We start from the raw sequence: 12,436 nt of genomic DNA, 5'->3' as shown, positions 1-12,436 counted from the left end.
ATGCAGATTAGGTTGAAATACATTATGTTCCTTTAAATAGAAGGAGTGCTATTGTATAGCAAAATGTAATGGATTTTCTTCCTCGCTTAAAAAATTCCCCTCCAAATAGCTATAAGACTAAAACTACGGTGCAGTCACATAAAACAGCGTAATTGGTGCCCTGGAGTCCACTCGTAGAAGTTATTTTAGAGGGAAGGCAGGGTATAGGCTGCAATTATTGTTGTTATGCTTTAGGAATACTATATGCTTTGTGTGAGGTCTCTGCATTATCAAAGGCTTAAGGCCATGATATGCTTGCAGCATTTTTGTGGCAATGAAAGAGGGTTAGATAACACTGTCTGTGGAAGTGATGAGCATGACCAGTGAGTGATACGCTGGGAAAAGGTGACCCATGCCATTATTAAAAAAACAACTCCTTGTAGTAACAGGCCTGCATACACTCTCACTCTAAGCAAAAATGACTCGGTATAGCACCAAAAAGGTTCTGTGAAAGGTTTTTGATGCTGCATACTCAAAAACCCATATACAACAGGTATTCCATCATAGAGAAGAACCATTTAAACATGCAAAGAACCGTTTATGTATTCAAATGGTTCTTTGAGTCTTCAAAGTTCTATATATGACCCCTGCTTTTACTAAAGAACCCTTAAATTGGCTTTTTATAGGCAATGATTCCGTATATAAATATAATGTGTATTACGTGTGTGTGTGTGTGTGTGTATGTGTATATATATATATATATATATATATATATATATATATATATATATATATATATATATATGTGTGTGTGTGTGTATGTATGTATGTATGTATGTATATGTATATATATATATATATATATATATATATATATATATATATATATATATATATATATATGTGTGTGTGTGTGTGTGTGTGTGTGTATGTATGTATGTATGTATGTATGTATGTATGTGTAGATGTATATGTGTGTGTATTCCAGGTGTATACATTCTGCATTGGTTTATTTACATCAACATGTACAGTATATATTATTTGGCCCTTGGCTATGCAGTGTCCTTTGCCAACACTTGCATTACATGCTCCTGCGTGCCTACATGTAACTTCTTAGAATCACCCCTGGTCTGTAATTGAAATTTTATCAGGTACATGTATGTATTTACTCCTCATGTGGGACTGTAGCACATTGCATGCACATGTAACCAGAAATGCCTACGCTATTTTGGAATATATATAATAGGTGACCGCAGGCCGCTGAAGGAGGGTCCTCTAGAAACCTTCCCCAAGGTTTTAGCATAAATGTGACTTGTAATTTGGCATTTGGGAAAAGAGTAAAAATGTAGAATCTCTCTCTCTAGATATCGCCTTTGGGCGTAGCATATTTTAGATCTTAATAACAGGCTGGCTGAAAGTTCATACTAGCTTTCCAATTAGAATGTGTGCATGCTACCCCTGTATGTGTAATTTCTCAAGCAACATTTTTCTTTCATTTACAGTATGTAAAAATGCAACCTAAGTGGCAACTTTCCAAGTTTAGCTTTTACCTAAATATATCCTGCTTAATTTGAGTGTGTATGTTTTTATAGCTTAGCTCCGTCAGATCCATATCTTCTCACAGGAAAACATAGTCCAGATGGGCTTGGAAGAGGACCAAAAGCCAGGGATAGAATTCTATGAACATCCTGACTGAGCAACGAAAAAATGTTAAGATTGTCATTGCTGAGACTATGGTCAGTAGCCTAGCTGTACTTTGACCAGTTTAGTTCATTAGCACATAGAGCTTTCACAGTACCACTTCTGTCTTCAAGATTTTGAGACCAATACTGAAACCTTGTTTATTGAAACCTGCTTGATATGAATACATTTTTTTTATTGAAGCACTTCACTTAAGATTAGATGCTTGATGGAATTGGAATTGTAGTAAAATACCTAATTATATATCTGGTTGTCCTATCCATCCATCCATCCATCCATCCATCCATCCATGGCTGCTGTTATCACATGACCTACTTAACTTCACTTTGTTATAATATGGTACATGCAAATCCAACATTTCATGATCTTTCTTATCTGACTTTTCAATCCAACCCAGTATTTTCTGCTGCCATTTCTGTTAGCTCTTCATTTTGACCCTTACGAGGAAAAAAACAAAACAAAAAACAAAAAACTCTGTAGTAATACTATAAGAAACTATAAGATTTCTAGGGCTCCTCAGTAGGGTCACAGTCAGGAGCATACCTATGTTCCCAGGACGCAATGTTTCCAAGATCTTTGGTTCCCTGGGCCTGTGTTCATTAGGCCTTAGGTCCCCAGACTTTTTCAAAGAAACATAGGGCCATTGGAATGTAGAGTTGCTTAGATATTTCAGTATGGAAATAAAGCACCTTGGGAACCATCTAGCTGTCTAAGTGAGATCTTGACTCTGAGCGATTCTACAGCAATTTGGAGGACATAGAATAAAATACAGAATTTCTATAGTGCTGTATAGTGCTTCTATAAAATTCTAGAATGCTTTGAACTCAAATTCCTGTAATAGTTTTTTATAGCGGTCTGAATTTCTCTTGTAATAGACTAAAGTAATTGTCTAAATTTACTATAGCATGCTCTCAGGAATTCTATAGAAATATCTTTAACATTACAGTAGATCTTTTTTTATAAAAAGAGCCAAAGTCTCAGTTCTCATAAGTTCTTACACTGTGCTGTGGTCAGACCTCTCAGGTCACAGTTAAAAACGTGTATTCCTCAATATTTACAACTATTACTGCCTACTTTTAAGAGCCCCTACCACCTCCTTATTTTCCAAATGACAGGGTATAACGCTTGAGTGCTTGTCAGAAGTTGTACCCAGGCTTGGCACTTCAAACAGTACACAGGCGTGTGGCAAACCTCAAGAAGGGCTCACTTTTTTTGTTTTCTGCTGAAGGTGACACATCATCTGTGGTGTGTGCGTGTGGTTGCTGATGGCAAGTGCTTTAGCTCTTAGATGCTTCCAAGGCCACATATAACAACAGATCAAGATTTTTGCAAGTTATACCTTGCGCATTTAATCGAAACTAACACATCAAGTCAGTGCCTGGCTGGGTGAGGAAGTCATGTAAAAACACGAATAACTGTGTATGCCTATGACGTTAAATGTAATTGAGCTTCCATTGTGTCATAACACAACCCTATTTCTGAAAATGTTCGGATGCTGTGCAAAATGTAAAGAAAAACAGAATGTAATGATGTGAAAATACTACTTTTAATTAGTGCAACATATCAAATGTTCAAATAGAAATTTTACTTTTTTAATAATATATAACCATTTTGAATTTGATGCCAGCAATACGTGCAATGCAAAAGAGCATCACAGACAGGCTGAGTCTTTCAGAAGTAAAGAGGAGTTCACCGCTCTGTGAAAGACTGCATGGGTAAAATAGTGCAACAATTCAAGAATAACATTTCTCAATGTGAAACAGCAAAGCACTCGGGAATTTCATCACCTGTGGTATATAATATCATTAAACGATACAGAGAATCCAGATAAACCGATGTATGCAAGGGACAAGGCCAAAACCAGTATATGATCTTCAGGCCCTCAAGAAGTACTGAATTAAAAAGAGACACAATTCTGTGAAGGAAATCACTGCTTGGGCTCAATAGCACTTCTGAAAACCTCTGTCTGTGAACACAGTTTGTCACTGCATCCACAAATGCAAGTTAAAGCTGTAGCATTCAAAGAAGAAACCATATATAAACAGGATCCAGAAACGCTTTCGCATTCTCTGAGCCCGAACTCATGTAAGATGGACTGAGGCAAAGTGGAAAAGTGTCCTATGGTTCAATGAATTTAAAATTCTTTTTGGAAATCATGTCCTGTCCTCTGGGCTATAGAGGATGGGGAGGCAGGTTTTGGAGCAACATATGCTGCCAACCAGACATAATCTTTTTCGGGGTTGGTCCTGACAGTTCCTAAACACTTATAGAGTGTTGTTAAAAGAAGAGGTGATGCAATATAGTGGTAAATATGTTCCTGTCCCAACTTTTTTGAAATGTGTTGTTACCATCAAATTCAAAATGGCAATATATTTTTCAAAAAACCAAAAAAATCTCAGTTTCAATATTTGATATGTCTTCTTTGTACTATTTTCAATTGAATATTGGGTTTAAATGATTAGCACATAATTACATTATTTACATTTTGCACAGTTTTCCAACTATTTTGGGAATGACATTGTATATGCATAAGCTTCTTAAGGTATTTTGAAATTTCTTAAAATTCTGACATAATTCAGTTGTTGAAATGTAAACAGAGTGATTCAGAGTGTTTTCATGTGAAATCCAGTGACTACTATACAGTCACTACATGTATCTTCAGTTTAATACCTTTCTGTGATGGAGCTTTTCAAGGCATTAAACTATTGCAAGATCTCGTTCCCATCAGTCACCAGCACTGTCAGCAATTCTGACTGGGTATGTTTCTCTAGAACAGGGCAACAACCAGCTATCAAACCACTCTGGATGGCTTTGTTTATGTCTCAAAAATAATAATGTAGACATTTTGCAATACCCATAGAATTTCCCTCTATTTCCACTCTAACTTAACACTTAAACTTAATTTCTCAGTTTCATCAAGCTTATCTGTTAAAAATCTTGGTGTCGTGATAGACGCTGATCTGTCCTTCGACACACATATAACTAATATTACTAGAACAGCTTTCCTGCATCTTCGCAATATCGTTAAATTAAGAAATGCATTCTCTCTAAAGGATGCAGAAAAGTTAGTTCATGCGTTTATTACTTTAAGGCTAGATTACTGTAATGCCCTGTTAACAATGTCCCAGCAAAAGTGTTAACAAGCTTCAGTTATTCCAGAACGCTGCAGCCAGAATCCTCACAAGAACCAGAAAGTTTGGCCATATTAGTCCAGTTTCATCAACCCTGCACTGGTTACCAGTTAAATTGATTGATTATAAAATTCTATTATTGACTTATAAAGCTCTAAACAGACTCACCCCTCAGTACCTGAGTGAACTTCTCTCCTACTATGATCCATCACGCATACTTAGATCACAAGGTGCTGGCTTACTACTGGTACCTAGAATTAATAAAGGGGGGAGAGTTTTCTCATACAAAGCCCCCCAGCTCTGGAATAATCTTCCTGTTAATGTTCGGGAATCAGACACAGCCTCAGTTTTTAAGTCTAGGCTAAAAACCTACTTGTATAGTCAAGCCTTTGGTGATTAGTCTTCCCTATCAGATCTAGACCTGACAGAGTCTCTGCTGCTCTGTTAACACTGTAATCTGTGGTCAGCCACTCTTTACAGAACTGACTGCGTTTTTCTTTCCTTTCTTTACCGAGCTGAATAGCTGCCCATCTTGTGTGTCTGATGCTGTTGCCTCTTCTTCCTTGATCGGGTGTTGCTGCTCACCAGCCTTCTTGACCGGCTTGACCACCACTGAGCTTCTTGCTTTACAACGCTGTGCAATCCTCACCCTCAGATGCTGCTGCTGCTGCATAATCTTAAATTAATCAAGTTAATCACTGCTTTTCTTTTTCCCACTTTCTACTATAATACTTTATACTAATAATGTTTGCTATCCGGTGTCGACCGTAGGAGGATGGGTTCCCCTTCTGAGTCTTGGTTCCTCTCAAGGTTACTTCCTCTTTAGGGAGTTTTTCCTTGCCACCATCACCACTGGCTTGCTCATGGGGGCTCGGACCTGGATTTCCTTTTCTTTTCTTTTCTTTTCTTTTCTTTTCTTTTCTTTTCTTTTCTTTTCTTTCTGTAATACCGATTGTTCTGTAAAGCTGCTTTGTGACAACATCTGTTGTAAAAAGTGCTATATAAATACATTTCCTTGCTTGCTTGCTATTGTGGCTAACAGTATTAGTTAATATGACTACTGACTGTCTTGGTCAACCAAATGCTCAGCACTTTCTGTTCCTCTTTAAACAAGATGTTGAAATCAGGTTGTTTGGTCAATGTTCCTATTGTCCCTATACAAAGATCAATAAGTCATGCAGTTGATTTTTTTTTAATTAAAAGTTTCCTTTTTGTCTATTTACCACAGGGTGAAAAGGGGGATGCTGGTGTTCCTGGAGCAGATGGACAGAATGGCATTCCAGTAAGTTGATGCTTTGGTTATTTTTATTCTTAACAAACCAGGCCAGTAATAGTAATCATCATTATTGTCATCATCATTACCATCTCATCAACAAAGCTATCATTTTCTTTTTAACCCCTTTTCTCCAAAGTCTTTATTACTGTTTTCATTTCAGAACAACATTCAGAGCATTATTAAAGTCTTTTAAGTTGCTGTAGTTCCTCTGTTTGACATTATTCCACTCCAAATATGGAGACAGTGTGGCCACAAGTGTTTACTGTCTCCCAGAATGGACAGCTTGGTTGCAGAGTAGTACGTCTGCAGACACATGGGGAAACTGAGTGCCTATAGACCTCACGACAAACTGTCACATGCTATCAATCAGCTTTCAGCAACCTCTATGGTTACCACATAAATGCACGAGATGATCTGCAAGATTTTAAACAGACTACCGACATTAGCAACACAGCTGGCTGAGGTGACCCAAGCCAAAATCAGCTTGCATCAGAGAGCAAGACCTAACCTCACTTGTTTATCATAGACGTTGGCACATTTTTAAAGCAAGATGAAAAAGAACATGAAAGGAAATTTGCAAAAATGCATACGTCAGCAAAGTTTGCATTTGCGGACGTCTTATTTAAAATCAGGTGTTTCACTATGAATATAGAATGTTGAGCCCTTATATTGAAGGCTTATTATTCAGTTACCAGTCTTGAACTTAATAATGAAGTACAATGATCCAGTCTCTAATTACTTAGTGAGTTAGATATATCACTTGAAAAGTCCAGAGATGAAAGTCATCCATCTGATGCCTGTCACGAACACTAATCTAGAGTTCACCTGTTGGATTTTACGTACTTAGGGCTACACTCTTAAAAAAGTTCTTTAAGGGTTCTTTAGTAGGGAATGAAAGGGAATGGTTTTATTTAGAATCATGTGTTCTGTATAGATCCATTTCATGCTTAAATGGTACTTTGTACGTGTTGAAATAGTTCTTCAGATTGATGGAGAATGTGTTGTGTATATGGTTCTATATGGCACCAAAAAGGATTCTGATGTTGTTGCCAGTTTGACATTGTAATAATAGAAGAATCCTTTTTGGTGCTATATAGAACCATTTTTAAAAATGATCTAACACATTTGAAAAACAATTTCACCATACAAAGATCCATTTAAGCATGAAATGGTTCTATATAGAACTATTGGTTTTATATAGAACCATTCCCATTTCCTAAAGAACCATCTTTTTTGAGAGTGTACCTGCTAGGTAAGATAATTTAATAATTCCTTACAGGGGAATTCTACAGAGTTTTCAAAAAAGAATCAATTATTGTAAACATGCGGTTGCACTAAATTTAACATATCACAAAATTTAAGATGGCAGGGTATATAAAAGTATAAGTAGCAACGATTTTGCATTAGATTTAAAGTATTAATGACATTAAGGGAGCCTGTGGTTTTAAAGTATCAGTATATTTAAGGTAGCAATGAGTTTAAGGTAGCAGTGAACTTAAGGGGTAAACAAAGTCATTTGGAGTGGTTTGACATGAAACTGTGCTTTGTAGAGAAACTTAATGGCTTCTTTACAAAGGTAGTGATAGGAATGGAGTGATAAGTTTTCTTTGGGGACCATTTTGCCTTACAAAGGTCTGCATGTACCTCTCTGCTGAAACGGATAAAAAAAAAGCACAGTTTATGCCAAAATCGTATCTCTAAACTGTCATTAAAAATGTAAGTTAGCTTTTAGAGGTATTAATCTCGTCAGACGTCTGTTTCTCATCACCACCACTTCGAAAAATGCTGAGAAAGGTTCTCTAGAACAGCACATTTCACATAAAACCACACTGAATGGCTTACATCTTAACCATTTTATTGTTCAAGAATTTCAGTGGAATTCCCTTTTACACCACACACTTCTCATTCAGTTGTTAATCTTTGCACTTATTGTACAGTAACTACTCTGAATAAATTGAAAATAGTATGTGAGCTATATAAGTTATACAGTCATGAGAGTTAGGAGCTGAAGTGCCCTTGCAGTTTAAGGGGTTAAGTCCCCTTAGCTGTGTTTGGCGTTTATTCAATCTGGCAGCTTGCTCTTGTGGAGAACTGTTGGCTGGAGAGAGATTTTTGCTTCACGAGGGTGGGATGTTGAAAGCTGTTAGCCTATATGGAATCTTTTCGGTAGATGCCTAGATGACTGCTTTGTGTCGTACTTCTGAGCTCTATTTTGAGTCTTTGTGATTAATCTGGTGGTTAATACAGACTCTGCTGTGGTGAACCTCTGGACGTTCTACCCCTTTTGCATATGGGCCAAAACAAATCTCAGCAGGTGAAGACAGAGATATTTCTAGAAGCTAATTCTGAAATGTCAATAAATGTGCCCTACCTCGCCCACCTCAGGCCACCAAGCCCATCTGTGCCCCCCCTTCTCATAACCACCACTCTTTCACTACTTAGCCCAAAGAAATTGAAGTCATAGGCAAAGTAGCATAATGCACAATTATGTGATGATTAAAGATTGACCTGCATTAGTTTGACAAATTACTTATGTTTATTAGATCTTGTGAACGTGGAACATCTGATTGGTCAGCTTGCTCATGTTGTTATCTATTTTTTTTTTCCCAGTTTTTTACACATTTATTTTGAAGATCCACTGTCAAAACTGATAATTTATAGACAGTTGATTTATATCAAAATAATTGTTCTGTTTTTACAGTATTTTAGGTTAAAAAAAATTAATAGAAATTAATATAAAAATGCTGTTAATAGTGCTGTTAATACCTTAAACAAAACCTAAATACTGTTTTGTCTGTCAGATCTATAAGGAAGGCCAAAAATATCTGCATTGGACTATTACGTAGCTGGAAGAATGCTTGTCTGTGAACCGTGTGTAGGGGGAACTCTCACAAGTTTCCTTGTCAATGAGGGGACAAAGATGTTTGAGTTTCATGTCCTTTATGATGTCCTATTCAGGGGTACATCAGCAAATGTCAATAAAACTATCCAAACTAATATTAAAGTTTGCAGAAATTGTTTTTTAAAGTACCAAGAAATTCTCTGATAAGTCTACTGTGATTTAGATGCTAGAAGAATAGAGATAACTTAGAAGGTGATCCTGTGGCACAAACCAGCTTGTCTCTGCCACACACTGCTATATCACACTGTTATGTCAATGATCAAATTCAAGCCAGACTTGGTGTCTGACTTTAGTGCATGTTTACCTTTGAAAATAAATCAATTTTATTCTAAACGGTTCTTTACGTGTTGAAATGGTTCTTCAAATTGACGTATATGGTTCTTTATAGAACCCGTTTGAAATTGGAATTGTGATTCTTTTTTGTAATTCTCTTGTGATTCTAATTAGAACCATTGCCTTTGCTAAAGAACCCTTGAAGAACCATCTTTTTTAACAGTGTATAAAGCATAGAACACCAAATGCTAGGAAGCAAATGTTAGCCTGCCTGTTACCTCCAATCTTTCAAACTTGTTGGTTCATATTTGTGTTGATAAGTGTCTTAAATCTGTCATTAACGTGAATGAACCTGCATCCTGAAACAGCCAGCAAATATAATGTCACAAGCTACTAACAACAAGCTATTTCAGTAGAACAAGCCTTTACGGCAGAGACAACTGCAAAAACAGCTCTCTGTTGTTAAATATTTGTGCAAGACAGGCAAAAAACAATCAGATACATTGCTTTTGCACTGATTACTGGCACTGAGTTCAGGTTAAGCACTGCCACCATGTTAACGCTGAATGATGCGCATGCACAGTGGGGAAAAAAAACACAAATTCCAATCTGAGCACCCTCATTACGTTTATGTGGCCATGAATCATAAATGTATCTAGCATGAAACCACATATGAAGTGGCTTAGAACTAAGAGATTAGATTTGGATGTTCACACGGCTCTGGAGAAAATCTGATTCGTGTCGCATTAATGCAAAAAAATCAGATTAGGGCCACTTCTGTCTGGTAATGTAAACCAGCCTTAAGGTCTGAGTCTTGTCCTAGCTGGGCAGCACATACGTTTGCCTTGCTGCCCCATTGTGCCATTATTCTGTAGTCAGCACCATGCCAACATTAGAAACTTAGGACATTTTTCCTTTGAACGCTGCCAGATTCTCTGAATTTCAGGAGCCTGAATATGACTATTGTGTCATTTCAGTAAACAGAAGTGCTGGCTTGCTTGTAGCATGTAAGTACCATTGTTTGTAGTTTGACTGCTAACCATCTTGTAATATGGAAGATCTAGTGACAATCAGAGGGAAAATGTGCGCAGGGCTAAATGTATCAAGTTTTGAACGTTTATGTACACCCGTAAGCATTATAGTGCTAATATTTGGCGGGGGGGGACCCTAAAAACATTCATTGTTGTCATAGAGAAATCCTAATATGGGCATGACACTGACTACAGAATGACGTAAAACTTCCAATTTCAGTACTTCAGATAGGGGAAGTGTTGCAATAAGATGTTAGGTAAGTGGACTCCTTTACATTTGTCTTCTGCAATATCAGTACTAGAAATGTTGCAATAATGACTAACAAACAGCATATTTCTTATACACAGTGATATTGTGTCTGTCTCAGGCTGTGCTGCAGAACTTAGGAGGTGTGGCTATGCAACGCAGCTTTTGGGAGGCATCATGCTCCCATGCTTGAAAAGATACTGATTTTACTGTTGTTGTTGATGTTATTAATGTAAAATGTCTTGCTTGGAGTACTTGTGAACTAGGAGAGTGGATTTACAGTGTATTGAAGTGTCCACCCACCACGGATGTTGTGTCCTCTTGCATCACCTCTCCCTGGGTTACGTGTTGGGCTAGTACTGCTCTGGCCTTTTCTTGCTGCCTGTTGAAAATATAAGACCATTCTGCTGATGCAGTATGTTTTCTGCGTCTTCTGCTACACCAACAACACCATATACAACTATGTTAAGCTCAGCTCCCACCTCCAGCCCCACCAACCAACATGCACATACACACCCTCTTCATTTGCATCCAGTACCAGCTAACAGAAATACTGGGCTGAGGAAATTTTCTGCTTGATTGTTGAAGACGACTGCACTCATTCACTTGGGTGGTGCTTCCTGTTTATGGTAAACGAAGCTGGTTCATTTGAAACAAAAATCTTCAGCAATCGAGTGTTCCCAACATCGTTTGGGTGGGGGAGCTTTTTGAAGCTAACGCAGCTTGAACAGCTAATGTGGTGCTTAAAATTTTCTCTCTCTCTTTCCTCGATCTTTAATCATGCGTCCCTCGTGTGCAATTACTGTTCTAATGAGGGAGCGCTCCAGTAGATGAAACAAATAACAAGCCTGGGAGGAAACCCTGAACACCCAGAAACCTTTTCATAGACAAAAAAACATAAAGACCTTCACTGTTGTTTTAGTGTTTTGTATCTGTTAATATGTTTTTTGTGTTGTTCTTGGATTATGTTTGTGTTTTTGTTTGCTCTAAGCTGTAAGTGTGAACTCAATGTTGTGGTGGTATATGTCTTTTTCAGGGCATCAAAGGATATCCAGGAGAAATAGGGCCTGTTGGACCCAAGGTAAGAGCTCACAGACACCATCATAACGCTTCAGTACAGAGAAAGGAGGGAACTTCTCTGGGTCCTGAAGGTTGATCAGTTAACTCAATTTTTATGAAACATTAGAGTTGTATGTAATATGTATACATAGTTACATATTAAGTTTTAAAACATACCATTCAGGACCCAGAAAAAGGTTCATTTTCAAGTGAAAATAAGTTAACACATCTCTACAGAGAATACATTTCTGCACTTTTTAATGCACAATTACTGTTTATTTTCTGAATTTACCATATTGAGGGAAACATTCATAAAATTTTGCCGTGCAAAGGCTTATTAAATGTGTTAAATTCAGCATGTAAATCAATATTGTGCTCTAAAATTTGTCATAGTCATATTTAAGTTTGTTCTCTGTAGAGGATGTTAACTTATTTTCACTTAGAAACTGAACAAAACTGGTCATTTGACCAGGCTGTATAAATATCTGTTTGGCTTACAGCAGGTTAACCCCACTGACACTGAAGTCATGAGTATCTGAGCAGTTTTTTTATTTGTTTATTTATTTTTTGGTCAAAACTGGACCTCAGGAAAAAAATGAATAATGTAAAAGTTAACCCAATGAGGGGTTTGTGGTTCCAGTAAGTTGACACCTTGTTTACATCTTGTTCACATGTCCATGATTTATGTGAATTCATCTGACCGAATATAAATTCTTTTTCTATGGATTATGAAAGTTTTTTTTTTTTTTACCTGAAAATGTATTAAGTTCAACAACTTTTAAGTGTCGCGTTACCAAGTCAGTGTCACTGTGCTAAAATAATAATAATATCCCAAAT

General features: G+C 37.1%; 1 protein-coding gene across 1 annotated transcript in view; it reads left to right on the top strand.

Moving 5' to 3' along the window:
• si:ch211-106n13.3 (vWFA and Collagen domain-containing protein) overlaps positions 1 to 12,436 on the top strand; it is a 48,083-nt gene that overhangs the window by 18,460 nt on the left and 17,187 nt on the right. The window contains exons 17-18 of the mRNA XM_017707367.2: positions 6,040 to 6,093; positions 11,577 to 11,621. Of these exons, the coding sequence (XP_017562856.1) occupies positions 6,040 to 6,093; positions 11,577 to 11,621 (99 nt within the window). The remainder of the gene's footprint in view (positions 1 to 6,039; positions 6,094 to 11,576; positions 11,622 to 12,436) is intronic.

This window comes from Pygocentrus nattereri, chromosome 19 (assembly GCF_015220715.1).
Source record: "Pygocentrus nattereri isolate fPygNat1 chromosome 19, fPygNat1.pri, whole genome shotgun sequence".
NCBI lineage: Eukaryota > Metazoa > Chordata > Actinopteri > Characiformes > Serrasalmidae > Pygocentrus > Pygocentrus nattereri.
This window is presented reverse-complemented; position numbering and strand designations above follow the sequence as displayed.